General features: G+C 39.9%; 1 protein-coding gene across 1 annotated transcript; it reads right to left on the bottom strand.

Moving 5' to 3' along the window:
• Nucleotides 1-9,549: 9,549 nt before the first annotated feature.
• LOC138960962 (uncharacterized) lies at nt 9,550-12,548 on the bottom strand. Its single transcript, XM_070332589.1, has 3 exons — nt 12,149-12,548; nt 10,997-11,122; nt 9,550-10,103 (listed from the first exon to the last, which is right to left on the bottom strand). The coding sequence occupies exons 1-3, from the start codon at nt 12,447-12,449 to the stop codon at nt 9,832-9,834; spliced, it is 699 nt and encodes a 232-aa protein (XP_070188690.1). The 5' UTR covers nt 12,450-12,548; the 3' UTR covers nt 9,550-9,831.
• Between the last annotated feature and the right edge of the window lie 4,049 nt (nt 12,549-16,597).

The following is a 16,597-nucleotide window of genomic DNA, read 5'->3' as shown; positions in this document are numbered from 1 at the left end:
CATGAAATCTTGCATACAAAATTATTAAGGAACGCAACAAGCCAAACTTACTACAGTATTTTCAATACTTTCACAAACACTCGAGTATGGAAAAATCTAAATGTTCGATAGAAGAGCTGCAGCCGGCTGTAATATTGAACGAAGTAGCGACAAATCCTCAAAATAATCAGGGCGTATTTTGCATGCACAGAGTGGCTGGTTGGCTGGTTATTGTTTTTGAATGGCTATTCAACCGGTATGGCTATCCGAGACCGAATCAAGTTTGTTTCTTTTCTCAGTTCACATTACAGTCTCCGTGCTAAACCTGAATGTCCAGTAAAACATACGCGGTGAACCGTTGAGCAGACTGAACGTCCCGAGTAACATGTCAGAACCGCCTCTATAAACTCTGCAGGACTGTCCAGGCTAGACTAACATATAAATGATATTCAGAGGGTTATATATTCATATAGTTAGCCGTCAAGATAACGCATGATCAACGCGAGAAGGGAGGCACGAACAACCGTAATGCATGTCATTAGACCCCAAACGCCAGAAATTGATCTGACATTTTTTCGAACTCTTCCCGTTTTTGCATACACGGGAACAAGCGAGTAAACAAAATAAATATAAAATCTACATTTAAATTCAAACATGTTACCCAGTTCTTCTAACTGCCCAGGAAGAAGTGTCAGTCGCATGATTAAAAACCTGTAACATGCTAACTGATTTGCATCAACTGTTTCCTGTTTGTGAACTTTTTGCACGAAGCCTACAAGAATAACTACAACTTTTGTGATGGTAAACATAATCTAAATGAAAAGAATGTGAATGAAAACTTTTGCTGTTGGAAAGGGATACAACTGGAATTACAACTCGATTGCACATAAGAACACTTCCGGATTAAATGTGAGGAACAAGTCTTCCGTCGCCTCGTGTGTGTGTGTGTGTGTGTGTGTGTGTGTGTGTGTGTATGTGTGTGTGTGTGTGTGTGTGTGTCTGTGTGTGTCTGAGTGTGTGTGTCTGTGTGTGTGTATGTGTGTCTGTGTGTGTGTGTGTGTGTCTGTGTGTCTGTGTGTGTGTGTGTGTCTGTGTGTGTGTGTGTGTGTGTGTGTGTGTGTGTGTGGTTGATTGTGACAGTGATCAAGAACATTTCAGCAAAAAACTATTTTGAATTTTGTTTTTCAATAAACCTAATAATTGTCCACCAAATGATATCTTGCTATTCAAAACACGGTAATAACGACACACGACTGTGCTTCTTTAATGTAGTTATGTATGCGAGATTATTCTCTGCAGAATATAGGAATAAATCGTTTAAACCAAAATGTTTGCAATATTGGTACGCAATCCGGACATGCGGGAAAATCATGTGCAATGTTCATGCAATGTTCCAAGTAATTGTGCACTCTTCCATTTTCTGTTGTTATATATACAAAACATGTCGTCATTACCTAAAGTATGCATTTATATCTTTTACAATTCAGCAACAAATATTGTTCAGTCTGTTAAAGGCACAGTAAGCCTCCCGTAAACCATCACTGAGCTCCCCGAGCCTCTACATACAGTGCAAGCATACTTCCATTTGAACGCTCAAGGCAAGATCAGTACAATTCGAAGTTTTGAAAGTTTGAAAACAGAAAAGCCCGGAAACGTGTCGCGCAAAATGTCTTTCTCGTAGCAGACGACGGTTCTGCCTAGCGCCAGTTCCTCTGAACCATTAACCGCCACCGCTCTAGTTCGTGTGACTTGCAGCTGTTTGTCGCGTTTTAGATTCAGAGGTACACAATAACGTGCTATTGCAGATAAGCTTACAGCGAGTCGCATTGAAATCACAAACTGACGACAAAACAAGTCGCGTAAGGCGAAAATACAACATTTAGTCAAGTAGCTGCCGAACTCACAGAATGAAACTGAACGCAATGCCATTTTTCAGCAAGACCGTATACTCGTAGCATCGTCAGTCCACCGCTCATGGCAAAGGCAGTGAAATTGACAAGAAGAGCGGGGTAGTAGTTGCGCTAAGAAGGATAGCACGCTTTTCTGTACCTCTCTTTGTTTTAACTTTCTGAGCGTGTTTTTAATCCAAACATATCATATCTATATGTTTTTGGAATCAGGAACCGACATGGAATAAGATGAAAGTGTTTTTAAATTGATTTCGACAATTTAATTTTGATAATAATTTTTATATATTTAATTTTCAGAGCTTGTTTTTAATCCAAATATAACATATTTATATGTTTTTGGAATCAGAAAATAATGGAGAATAAGCTGAACGTAAATTTGGATCGTTTTATAAATTGTTTGTTTTTTTTACAATTTTCAGATTTTTAATGACCAAAGTCATTAATTAATTTTTAAGCCACCACGCTGAAATGCAATACCGAAGTCCGGGCTTCGTCGAAGATTACTTGACCAAAATTTCAATCAATTTGGTTGAAAAATGAGGGCGTGACAGTGCCGCCTCAACTTTCACGAAAAGCCGGATATGACGTCATCAAAGACATTTATCAAAAAAATGAAAAAAACGTTCGGGGATTTCATACCCAGGAACTCTCATGTCAAATTTCATAAAGATCGGTCCAGTAGTTTAGTCTGAATCGCTCTACACACACACACACACACAGACACACACACACACACACGCACATACACCACGACCCTCGTCTCGATTCCCCGCTCTATGTTAAAACATTTAGTCAAAACTTGACTAAATGTAATTATGAAAAAAAGGAAACTGGATCACACGGGTTCACGATGGCTCAGGGGTAAGATAAACCACGCAAAAATAAATTCTTTGAAAATTGCTCGCTCTTTACGGAGGGCACCTAGGGTGTTCTCAAGCGGTGAGTGTTTAAATGAAAGTTTTTTTATTCCTGTGTGTAAATTAAAGCATGACAGTGTCTGTGATGGTTTACGGGAGGCTGACTGGGCCTTTAAAGTTTCCGGTAAAATGACACTGAAAAGCAAGTTGGACCGAAAACGAAAAGTTGTTGCAAAAGACTAACAACACGTCCATATTCAAAAGTAAAGAAGTGTTCAGCAGACTTTTGTAACGTATCTAATAGCAAAGCAATGAATGGGTTTGCGGAAAACTCGCTCCATGTGATTTAGCATGTTTATCTTTGTAATTTGCAAAGGGGACTGTGCTACAAAGTTCCCTTAGAAATTCCCATCAGGGAGCGATGTCGCTGATTGTATCTACTGAAATGCAAAAGTTCATTCAGCCTGATAAACATGTGAAGTATCATTCGATCGTTTGCCTGTGAATTGTACGATTTCAATCAATTTACGTGTCCAATTATCTTGTAAAAAAGGTCGATGATATTTGGTTAAGCACAATCATACAACCATCCATTGATAACTATTTAGTGTTGACATCGTTTACTCCTTCACTCAAAATTTGAAAGTTTGATTGGAGCAGTGTGTGTGTGTGTGTGTGTGTGTGTGTGTGTGTGTGTGTGTGTGTGTGTGTGTGTGTGTGTGTGTGTGTGTGTGTGATAAGAGACATAATATAAGCGCATAATATTATGATAAAATAAGAAAATAATCATTCATCGAGGACGGTTCCAAACAGTTACTGTAAAGGTTTGAAAAAAGACCAGGGTACAGCTAGTATTCATATATTTCTTAACATTCGCCCGACCGAGTTATCGACTACACACGGAAGACATCGTGGGGCCGTGCGGACCCATGCTTCTCAAAGAAGGAAAAATATGCATACCCTTCCGTAGACCCATATGCTTTCCAAAGAAGCAAAAGCGTGCATTCCGTTCCGTAGACGCCGTGGTTAAATTTCCGCGAGAAGTAATTAAATTAAATTATTAATTTAATTATTACCGTGCGGACTAAAGCTTCTCAAAAAAGGAAAAACGTGAATACCCTTCTGTAGACGTCGTGGGGCCATTTCTTTAATTTATTTGGTGTTTAACGTCGTTTTCAACCATTTAAGGTTATATCGCGACGGCGTGGTGGCAGTGAACTAACATTGTTATGTATTAATATCGCTCCACGCGACTTGCTTATTAACTCCAAAATTAAACAGATCGTAGAAAATGATGTTTAGAGCCAATACCTGAAGGTTTGTGACTTCTCTCCCTAGTTTTTTTATGTAAATTCCTTCAGTTTGAGAAACATGAGTCCGCACGGCCCCACGATGTCTTCCGTGTGTAGTCTAAATTTGACCTTTTTTACAATTTCTTTTTTAGGAACTTGCTACAGACAGGTTTCACAGTCTTCAGAGTCGGGTATGTCCCTGACTTTGATATTAAATAAAACGTTTCGTTTTGTTTAGTCGTGAATTTTCACTGGTCTATGTCGAATGTCCTCGGAATTTACATATGAAAAATAAACTTTGATCGAATTCAAGTCAAGTTTGTATTCCCCACCTGCGAAAGAGGTAGGTCGGTCGTGAGAAATGAGACGGACACGATTTCCCTTTTTAGCCACATTGCAATAGACAAAGGCACCAGTACAAAAACACACAAAGAAATCCAGTTAAAAGTACATTAGAAACCAAAGAACAGAGATAGATGAACACACTTAGATAAAAAAAACAATGAATGTGTTTATATTTATTCGATACAATCGCATGAGAAGTAAACGGTCTTTTTTCTAAATGTGTCCGTCTCAAAAACATTAATTACAAATCTGTTCAGTTTGAATGGCTGTCAAAAGGTTTGGACGTAAAATGCTTTTAATAAGTAGGAATTTCCATCAAATCACGACATGAAATGGTTTTGAAAGGCTAACTACGGCTTATTCTACTTGCGCTTGGTCATTTTGTCACTCGGGCAAGGTGTCCGTCTCATTTTTTCTCACGACCGCCCTGCAGACAAATCGTCTGTTATAACCGCCATACACAGCAAATTGTCATGATGCGACCAATTTTACACTTCCTATTCGTTGTCAGGCAGATGATCAACTGGCTGACTAAAGAATTTTTCGGCATGTGTTTATTTCAGAACACGTTATTTACTGTCTGTCTCTGAAAACCTTGAATTCTCACGACCGCCCGGCACTACTAGATTGACGGTCATTTCTTACCAAATGTTAAGCAGATTCATGTGTAAAATAACAACATTCAATGACTGTGTCTGATCAATGCCAGTGTTTTTTTCAATCCTTGAATGCACGGCATTGTGAATGTTGTGGTCAAGTGAGAGTTTTATAGACATCGCCGTACGTTTTTCAACACTTTGATGACGTCAGACAGCAGATTGAAAACGTTTCAACTTGGAATAACAGCCAGTCACGATCATATAGGACCGATCTTTTTGAAATTTTACATGAAAGTTCCTGGGAATGATATCCCCAGATAAGTTTTTCATTTTTTCGATAAATGTCTTTGATGACGTCATATCCGGCTTTTTGTAAAAGTTGAGGCGGCACTGTCACACCCTCATTTTTCAATCAAATTGATTGAAATTTTGGCCAAGCAATCTTCGACGAAGGTCGGACTTTGGTATTGCATTTCAGCTTGGAGGCTTAAAAATTGATTAATGACTTTGGTCATTAAAAATCTGAAAATTGTAATTAAAATTATTTTTTTATAAAATGATCCTCATCTACGTTTATCTTATTCTTCATCATTTTCTGATTCCAAAAACATATAAATGTGTTATATTCGGATTAAAAACAAGCTCTGAAAATTAAAAACATAAAAATTATGATTAAAATAAAATTTACGAAATCGATTTAAAAACATTTTCATCTTATTCCTTGTCGGTTCCTGATTCCAAAAACATATAGATACTAGATGATTACCCGCTTCGTCGGGTGGATCGCGAGACGGAGTATGCAGCGTGGCGGTTCGCACCGCCTCGCGAGACGGAGTATGCAGCGTGGCGGTTCGCCGGCTTCGCCAGCTTAGAGCACGTGTTGACGTGATTGACGCCACACAAAGGAAGGAAGATAAACGCGCAAAACACTGGAGAAGATAAGGAAGAGTAACTGGAAATGGATCTACAGAAGAACCAAAATCGGTTCACCGCGCCGCGCTTAGAGCACGTGTTGAAAATTTTCATCGACCAGATTGTGTCCGGGGTCTACCTGAATATGCCCACCAAATTTGAAGCAGATCCATCGAGAACTTTGGCCATGCATCGCGAAGTGACAGACAGACAGACACACACACACACACACACACAAGCCCTATATAGATATAGATGATATGTTTGGATTTAAAACACGCTCAGAAAGTTAAAACGAAGCGTACAGAAAAGCGTGCTATGCAGCACAGCGCAACCACTACCGCACTAAACAGGCTCGTTGATTTCACTGCCTTTTGCACGAGCGGCGGACTACGGTCGTTGTGAAATAATGCAGTGCGTTCAGTTTCATTCTGTGAGTTCCACAGCTTGACTAAAAGTAGTAATTTCGCCTTACCCGACTTGTTTTAACTTTCCAAATGCCAAACTTTAGGGCAGTGTTTTTGACTCACCTATGTAATGGTGAGTATAAGGATTCACATGTGTCCGTCCCCATGTCCGTAGACAAAAAACCTTAACGTTGGGGTTACTGATGTTTTTCAAGCTAGACCTCTAAAACTGTGCACACTTTTAGGGTGTAATGATCTCATCTTGCTCTAAGTAGGGCCAACACTCTCGATGGTCTGCATCTCCTCAACTTGGATTTTAAAAAAAAAATATCAAAGTGTGCGCTGATGTTCAAGTGGAAATGGCAAGACTCAGAATCAGAGAACAGCCCTTGGTTGTTGTTAACCACCTTTTCACCATTGGCTAAGGTTACCTCTTCCTCTCTGATTCTTGTGCCAATTAAGGTTCAGTCTGCAGTGGGCTGGGACAGCGTCCATGTACTATGCCACAGTTCAGTCTGTAGTAGATATACTGACACAGCGTCCAATTACTATGCCACAGTTCAGCCTGTGGTGGATATATACTGGGACAGCGTCAAGGTACTATATCACAGTTCAGTCTGTGGTGGATATACTGGGACAGCGTCCAGGTACTATGTCACAGTTCAGTTTGTAGTGGATATACTGGGACTGCGTCCAGGTACTATGCCACAGTTCAGTCTGTAGTGGATATACTGAGACTGCGTCCAGGTTCTATGCCACAGTTCAGTCTGCAGTGGATATACTGGGACTGCATCCAGGTACTATGCCACAGTTCAGTCTGTAGTGGATATACTAGGACTGCGTTAAGGTACTCTGCTACAGTCTTTGAGGACGTCTTTTCCGTTTTTGTGATAGTTGGGGCGGAACTGTCAAGTAATCTTTGACTCAGTCGGGACTTTGATATTGCATTAGAGCTAGGTAGCTTGAAAATAAGCGAATAAGTTCGCTCATTAAAATTGTCATCAATAACAAATATTTCATTACAGATTCAAACATTACTGCATTGTATTTCTTATCTTTTTCTGATTTAAAAACGCGTTCAGAATTAAAGAAAACAGGTTGAGTATGCTTCGCGGAGACGATCGAGTGTGACCCGTGACGGTTTTCGGGTATGGTTAACCGAGACTATTTGAATTTAGTCTCGCCGATGACTGGTTTTTTGAGTTTATCCTTCAATTTGATGCCTATAGATTGACTACAGGTTTATATATAGCTTCACGCGACTTGTTTTACATTTCGTCAAGTTATGTATAAGTTCAGAATTGTATTATTAAATTTGTTACATAACATTCTAAAAATTACAAATAATAATAACACTTTTGATTACAGATTCAAAAGTCATTGCATTGTATCCTTTCGATTTCCTGGATCCCAATGTATAAACAGATATGTCATGCTTAGTGTGAAAATCTGCTCAAATGAGAAAAATCGCCTTTTTTGTTCACATGCATCGCAGAGGCAACCCGTCTCGGTCTTCTGCTTTCGGCTAACCAAATCTCACTAGCATTGTTAATGACTCGTCCCTGGTTCCAATGTTGATCTTTTAGTTTCAAATCAACTTAATGTTTTATTATCGCTTCACATGACTTGTTCGGTATTTTTTTCGCTGTCATGATGTCACCATTTAGAGGGTAGGGTTACATTTTCAGGTATTTATTTCTAAGAATATGCAACTTTTTTTCCAAGATCGTTTTATTTTCATTGGTCAATGATTCTACTTTTTTAAAAAAAGAGAAATGGAGTGCAATTAACATTGTTACTTTTTGAAGGTATGCTCATGAGGTGCATCACAGCGAAATAGCAGTTCAGAAGAACGGAATTCCCATAATTAGTCCTTATTTGCTGCTTTTTTCACTGAGCTCGGAAATGATATTTTTCTTGCATTGTTATTGCTTAATTTATTAAAGCCTCTGGACAATATTCTTTGAATAAATGGTTATCCAATTCTGTTTAAGTCTATCCCTTTGTTTGATAGAGTACTGTAACAAGATATCACATTATGTCGACAAGAATGCGTCTGCATACAAGTTTTTGTCTTGATTCCATCCAGGAGGATGTAAGGCTTTAATAAAAACATTATTTCAAAGGTCTCTGTCAAGATTGATTTTGTTGAAAAAAAAAGGAAATCTGTGATTGAAGATTGTGAAACCTGCCTACATGTATTATATACAATCAAAAGTGAATGAATAACTTCTGATACCTTTGGTTTTTTAATTACTTCTCGCTGAAATGTAATGATCTTTTGGGACATAAGAGCTTTTTAGGTGTCTGTCTGAGGCATTTTTAAAAGCTTATTAAAAACTTCCAACTGGTTTAAGAGATATTTGCAATTATACACTCTTCTGGGTCCACACGGACCCACGACTACCGGCAAAGGTTAATGTAGGAAATGATAAAGAATTCAATGCATCTGTTTTATTTTTGTTTGTTTTTGAGAAATGTAATCCTATAGTCCGTACTGAGTCAAAAATATGTTTGCCAACGTCTCAGTAAATTTCACACGCACGCACATACACATACACACACATACACACACACACACACACACACACACACACACACACACACACACACACCTACACACACATACACACACACACACACACATACACGCACACACACACACACACACACACATACACACACACACATATACACAGAGAGAGAGAGAGAGAGAGAGAGAGAGAGAGAGAGAGAGAGAGAGAGAGAGAGAGAGAGAGAGAGAGAGAGAGAGAGAGAGAGAGAGAGAGAGAGAGAGAGAGAGAGAGAGAATCGCGGCTAGCCCTGACTGAGACCGAGACCAGCAGGCGTGTGTGTGTGTGTTTGCGTTTGTGTACTTTTACCGTTTCCAAAGGCCAATTTTTTATCATTTAAAAATTCGCATAGATGATAGAGGAAATTGCATTTTTTAAGTCTTACAAATCCCGGACAAGTTTGTTTTCTGTTATTGTATTGCATTTCAGCTTCTCAGCAGTAGAATTTTTAGCTTGTAAGCTTTATGTTCCAGAAACTTAAGACCAATGTTTTTTCTTGAAAACTAACACGAAAATACACTTATACAGCAAATATATTTGAATTTAATATTCTCACAATAGGAAAATATGTTCTTTACTTTTATTAAAAAAAACGAAAACTGACTAGGCAGCAGCCACTAAAGCCCAACATTAACAAATCCCACTGCAAGTATTGCTGTGGGCATCATCTGACATTAAAAGTAATATTGTGTGGACAGACAAACAAAGAACAATCCCTGACATTCTCTGTCACTCACATTTGTGCCGCCAGTCAAGTTACTACCGAAAACTCTTTCAAGATTTAGTCAGATTTTATTATAGGGTTAACGAATACAACGACTGATCAAAGTGTGAAAACTTGACATGGATCATCGAAGTCGTGTCGTACTCTTTCCAGAAAGGCTAACATTTCTACCATCCACACGCCGTGCAGACTGAGCAAAAGTATGAGAGACGCAGGATATTGCGCTGACCTAATTAAGCGCAGCTCTTCTGGTAGTGAGCGAACTCTTCCCAACCGTGACTGGTTTTGAAGCTGTGAGGAGATTTGACCGTCAGCGCGGTCATGTCCTTCTGATAACAATTTTTGGATCCGGAATCGTAGTCCACAGAGAGGCATTGAGCGTTGTCTACACAGCCCTGGAGACATTGCTCACGGGTCACGTTCTGAGTTTCGCCGATGTTGGCCCAATAGATAGCACACCCTTTGTACTCCTGGAAAGGCTTGGTCAGCTTCGAGGGTTCACATGCTGCGCATAAACAGGCTTACCTTCATTGCTTAATCAACTCAATATGTCAAATCTGTTCATATGTGTGTTTGTTTGCGTGTGAGAGAGAGAGAGAGAGAGAGAGAGAGAGAGAGAGATAGTTAGAGAGAGAGAGAGAGAGAGAGAGAGTGCGCATAAGTAGGCTCACATTCATTGCTTAATCAACTCAATATGTCAAGTCTGTTCATATGTCTGGTTGCTTGCGTACGCTTGTGAGAGAGAGAGAGAGAGAGAGAGAGAGAGAGAGAGAGAGAGAGAGAGAGAGAGAGAGAGAAAGAGAGAGAGAGACATAGACACAGAGCCGAGAGACAGAGAGAGAGAAGAGAGAGAGAGAGAGAGAGAGAGAGAGAGAGAGAGAGAGAGAGAGAGAGAGAGAGAGAGAGAGAGAGAGAGATACAATTGAACTATGGAAGCGATCTGTCCAGTATTACAGTTCCTCACTCAATTGCTTACTCAAACAATCCATGTGTCCATTCGTCTGTTAACTCATCCACGAATCAAACAACTGGCAATAGAACAAGGGAATATGTGGACATTCTAATCCACTCATTATTCAATCCATCCGCAACCATTATACCTCTACGAGTCAACTGATTACACAATCATTCATTTATTCAGTCAGTCAGTCAGCCAGCCACTCTGTTAATGATTCATTCAATGAATCGATACATGCATTCATTACTCCATCCATGTATACTTCTATCTGTTCAATTAATCAGTTAATCAATCCATTCATCAGTCCATCAATAAATCAAACAATAAATGAATGAACAAATGAATGAACGAATGAATGAATAAATGAATGAATCAATCAATCAATCAATCATTAAATGAATTAATCAATCAAAAATCAATCAAGCAATCGGTCAACTTACAGGTTAGACAAGTCTTCGTACACTGAGAGTAGAAGTAGCCCGGAGAGCACTTGCAGAGGCCAGTGAAACAAACAGCATTGGGTTCACAACATCCGTCGTTGTTGTCGCATGTCGTGTCCAGCCATTCTGAAACAAAAAGTATTCCATATCAGGGGTCCTTCCTCTACTGGATTGTTGATGTTTTAATAACTTTGTGACAGTGTGAATAAAGTTACACACTCCTGCCTTCTGTCCAATCACAAGCCGCCAATCAAACAAGAGAACATCGATATATATGTCGTGCCGAGTTCACGTAATTGCCGATTCCGCGTAATGGGCAACATGTTTGCCCATTTCGCGTAATCGACAAAACGCTGCCCAATACGTGAAATCGGCAGCGTTTTGCCGAAATCGCGTAAAGGCTTCTAAAATTTGCCCATTTTGCGAAATCAGCAGCCACTTTTTGTTTTTAAAGTTCTCAAAAGCCTGGCATATCATCACACTTTAGACAACTAGATACTCCAATGGATAGATATCGCAATAATCGATAAGTTATGGCAAGTTATTGCCGAAAGTGTAGTTTTCGTGCATTTCCAGAGTTATGCTCGACACGGACCAACATAGACCATACAAAACATAGTAGGGAGGTGAAGCAATGTTAATGCAATGTTCTGGTGACATAGAAAGTAACAGACTGGCTGTCGCTTTTGTGAAATGGGCAAATTTTAGAAGCCTTTCCGCATTTTCGGCAAAACGCTGCCGATTTCACGTAATGGGCAGCGTTTTGCCGATTACGCGAAATGGGCAAAAATGTTGCCGATTCCGCGAATTCGGCAATTCCGTGAATTCGGCACGACATATCAATCAATCATTTAATCAATCAATCAGTCAACAAAATAAATCAATAGATCAATCAATGAAATAGTCAAATAACCAATCAATCAAATAGCCAATGAAATCAATCAATCAGTCAATCATCAATCTATCAATCTATCCATTGATCGATCAAACAATCAATAAAAAGATTAATCAATCAATCAATCAATCCGTGCGTACGTCCGTTCGTCCGTCCGTCCGTGCGTCCGTCCGTCCGTTCGTCCGTCCGCAAGTCAGTCAGTCATTCAGGCAGTCAGTCAGACAGCAAATCCATCAATCAATTCACCATCTACGTACCCCTGTCCTCTCTGGCGAACGATCGCGCTCCAGGAGCGGGTGTTGAAGATGTGTCGGATGTCACAAACATGGTGTGACCCCTGCACACCTCCTGGTCAAAGGTGAAGCTCACACAGCACGGCTGTTGCCCGCAGAGAGCGGTGCAATGCAGTCGACTTTTCGCCGGTTGCTCGAAAATAATATTCTCCGAGAAAGCTTTGTTGTCGACGCCAACGTTGAGGTACACGTCACTCTTCGTAGTAATCGTTGTAGCGCTGACAGCGGCAAACACGCCGACCAGGATCATCAGAACTAAAGGCATCTCGAATCTGAATTAGAGATACGCAGCAGAATATGAATCGAAATAAAGCACGGTGAAAGTAGTTTAACAAGAAAGTTGAAGGCTTGCAAAATGCCACAATAAAATGTTGAAAGTGAGGGATGACACTGTAGCTGCTAGAGTTGATTTGTAAAAGAATGTGGTTGGCTTTTCTACAATTTATTTGTTATCAATGTTTCTTCAGCCGATATGGCTATCCGAAGCCGATGCAAGTTTGTTTCCCTTTTCAGTTCACATGGCAGTCTTCATGCTTAAAACTATTTACATTGTGAAAATGTACATTGTATGTGAAAGGAAGGTTCTACAAATCTCGAATATATTCACACTTGTTACTTCAAATCTTCTTACAAATAGTGATCTTTAAAAAGTAAAATAATCGTGTCCGAGGGACGTCTCTGAGTAAAACCTTCAGAGTTTCTGTAGTGTAGAGTTAGTCAGGAATTACACAATGTCACTAATCTCATCCCCAGACACAAACCACCTTCTATATTCCCACGTATTACATGGTACACTATTGCTAAACTGCTTTTATGTCGTCATGGTGACACTTAATTTAACAATGCCGCACGAGTGTTAAACAAAGACAAGACCAAGGACAAGAGTGTCCCCTGCAGCTTTTGCTTTTTGTTATATTTAGTCAAGTTTTGACTAAACGTTTTAACGTAGAGGGGGGACTCGAGACGAGGGTCGTGGTGTATGTGTGTGTGTGTAGAGCGATTCAGAGTAAACTACTGGACCGATCTTTATGACATTTTTCATGAGTTCCTGGGTATGATATCCCCAGACATTTTTTTTTATTTTTTTATAAATGTCTTTGATGACGTCATATCCGGCATTTTGTAAAAGTTGAGGCAGCACTGTCACACCCTCATTTTTCAATCAAATTGATTGAAATTTTGGCCAAGCAATCTTCGACAAAGGCCGGACTTTGGTATTGCATTTCAGCTTGGAGGCTTAAAAATTAATTAATGAATTTGGTCATTAAAAATCTGAAAATTGTAATTAAAAGTATTTTTTTATAAAACGATTCAAAATTACGTTTATCGTATTCTTCATTATTTTCTGATTCCAACCGCTACCGCGCTTTTCTGGATTGTTAATTTCACTGCCTTTGCCACGAGCGGTGGACAGACGATGCTACGAGTGTACGGTCTTGCGGAAAAAATGCAATGCGTTCAGTTTCATTCTGTGAGTTCGACTGAGCTTGACTAAATGTTGTATTTTCGCCTTACGCGACTTGTTTCCCTTTGTATATGTTTGTTTGGAAGTCCTGAAGAATCCTCCATGGACGACAATTTGACATAGTTGACATAACTGTGTGTGTGCTGTCCTTGTATTGTTAAGTACGTTCGTTTCAACTGATGTTATTGTACTAGACACTTGAAACTAGCAGGATTGGATGATCTCCAGAAACACACACACACACACACACACACACACACACACACACACACACACACACACACACACACACACACACACACACACACACACACACACACACACACACACTGTGAGCTTTATTTTCAATGATCACTTGCATGCAGCAAAAAGAGGAATATATGAGGTACATGTTAGACACCAACTTTAGTTACATCATGCATTTGGGGAAGCTGTTAAAGTGATATTTCTAGAGCACTACCCTTCTTCGTGTTATGAGAACCGTAGCTTTTGTGTTATGACAACAAAACACGCTGTAGCTATTTATCCGGCGTAAGTCGTGTTTGTGTTTAAAAAAGCTTAAAAGCACGCCCGAAAAAAATGTTTTGTTTCTTAAAAGGTTCCTTCATCTTCAAACATACTTAAAACTTCACGCACGTTGAAAGACCAGGAAAATAGAAAGAACGTATAGCTTTCTTTTGTGTATGTGAAAACCCATCGTCTTTATTTGGGACGGTACATACTCTACTTTGCGTGAAATTATTTTCTAAAAACTCTGAAAAACAAAATGTTAGATCATTGCAGTATCTTCATTTTTTTGTTATAAGTGTTTTATAGAAACATGAACAATAAAAGAATGGCAGCTTCTATCTTTTTGTATTCGCGAACATCTCTAACTGGCCACGAAATTGCACAAAAAGGACGGGGTGGGGTCTGCAAACCAAACTCACTGATTAAAAACAAATAGACTCTCTTGATACATTTATCAGACTAGGTTCTGATACCTGTGTATAGTTAAGACAGAGTGCCTCCGAATGTGGTGCGTCCAGTATAATTATGGGACGATGGGCATAATTGCGTTAACGTCGGTGTGGTAGTGTATCTGTTTTGGATGTCTTCGATGGTGATTTTGACGTCAAGTTTAACACGTCTTGCTTTTAAAGTCTTTGCTTCTTTGATGACAGTACTTAAACTGGGACCGGCACGGTGGCCTAGTGGTAAGGCGTCCGCCCCGTGATCGGGAGGTCTTGGGTTTGAACCCCGGCCGGGTCATACCTAAGACTTTAACATTGGCAATCTAGTGGCTGCTACGCCTGGCGTCTGGCATTATGGGGTTAGTACTTGGACTGGTTGGTCCGGTGTCAGAATAATGTGACTGGGTGAGACATGAAGCCTGTGCTGCGACTTCTGTCTTGTGTGTGGCGCACGTTATATGTCAAAGCAGCACCGCCCTGATATGGCCCTTCGTGGTCGGCTGGGCGTTAAGCAAACAAACAAGCAAGCAAACAAACAAACTTAAACTGGGGTCAGATAGAGCAATTAACTAAGGTGTTAGTCACGTTTTATGCAAGAAGAAGTTCCTGAAATATTTCATTCCCTGTTGACGAAAGGTATTCTTATATAGGCCTAGTGTTCTTCCAAACCAGTAAACACAATGTGATTGGCCCGCATCATACATTTTCTTCCCAACAGGAAGAGAACATAGTCGTGCTAATGGCGCGATCGTTGAGTTGACAAGAAGACATGCACAGAAACTGCTTCCGGGGATCGATCCTGGCTTGCAAGTTATTGCATGTGGCTTCACAAACAGCAAACAGTTCCTGCTGAAAAGATTGTCGCTTTTTGGTCTCACAAATATCCCAAAACAAACATACAGCCAATGTTCCTTGTGTCTTCGCTGCAAGAGGCCGAACATTTTTTTTTTACAGATATTCTTTTTGTTATTAGTGTTTGTCTGTGCACTTAAAAGACCACTGGGTCGATATATTTTGTTTTTTCAATAAATAAACGTTCTAACAACATACCTTTCTTGTTTTTTGATTTTGGTCTCACAGATAGCTTTTTGTTTACGTCAATGACTGAATGTTTTAATATGACGTTAACGTAAAGAAGTGGTTTCTCATGTCCGTCCAGAGTACATGTTTTGTGCATACTGTTGGCACATGGAAAGGAAGGGTGGCCGAGTGGTAAAGTGCACTTGCCTCGGAAGCGAGAGGTTGAGAGTTCGACCCTGGGTCGGGGCGTAAGCAATTTTCTTCGCCCTTTCCTAGCCCAGGTGGTGGATTCAAGTGCTAGTCTTTCGGATGAGACGAAAAACCGAGGTCCCTTCGTGTACACTACATTGGGGTGTGCACGTTAAAGATCCCACGATTGACAAAAGGGTCTTTCCTGGCAAAAATGTATAGGCATAGATCAAATATGTCCACCAAATACCCGTGTGACTTGGAATAATAGGCTGCGAAAAGTAAATATTCGCCGTAATGGCTTGAGATTTACTGGCCGATGTGAATGCGTGATATATTGTGTAAAAAAAATTCCATCTCACACGGCAGAAATTAATATGTAAAGCGCTTAGAGAACGTCAAGCGCTATATAAATCTCCCATATAAATAAATAAATAAATGGACAATGCAACGATACATGCCATAGAGTTTAAATGCCGTGCTTGGTATAGTCTTTAGAGACCATCTTTCTTTCTTTATTTGGTGTTTAACGTCGTTTTCAACCGTTCAAGGTTATATCGCGACGAGGAAAGGGGGGGGGGGATGGGATAGAGCCATTTGTTAATTGTTTCTTGTTCACAAAAGCACTAATCAAAAAATTGCTCCAGGGGCTTGCAACGTAGTACAATATATGACCTTACTGGGAGAATGCAAGTTTCCAGTACATGTATATTTATTCTCTGATGGCCAGTGTGTCTGTGTATATTCTTCGATGCGTTTTTGTCCCGTACGGCACAAAATGTGTAT

Source organism: Littorina saxatilis, linkage group LG3 (genome assembly GCF_037325665.1).
Source record: "Littorina saxatilis isolate snail1 linkage group LG3, US_GU_Lsax_2.0, whole genome shotgun sequence".
NCBI lineage: Eukaryota > Metazoa > Mollusca > Gastropoda > Littorinimorpha > Littorinidae > Littorina > Littorina saxatilis.
The sequence above is the reverse complement of the archived record's forward strand: the minus strand, read 5'-3'. Positions and strand labels throughout refer to the sequence as shown.

Excerpts from the sequence above, each read along its gene's own strand:
- LOC138960962 (XM_070332589.1), bottom strand. The coding sequence starts at position 12,449 with ATGCCTTTAGTTCTGATGATCCTGGTCGGCGTGTTTGCCGCTGTCAGC. Across the intron at positions 11,123-12,148 it reads GTTCGCCAGAGAGGACAGGG|AATGGCTGGACACGACATGC; the intron begins GTACGTAGATGG and ends TTTTTGTTTCAG. Across the intron at positions 10,104-10,996 it reads TACGAAGACTTGTCTAACCT|CATGTGAACCCTCGAAGCTG; the intron begins GTAAGTTGACCG and ends GTTTATGCGCAG.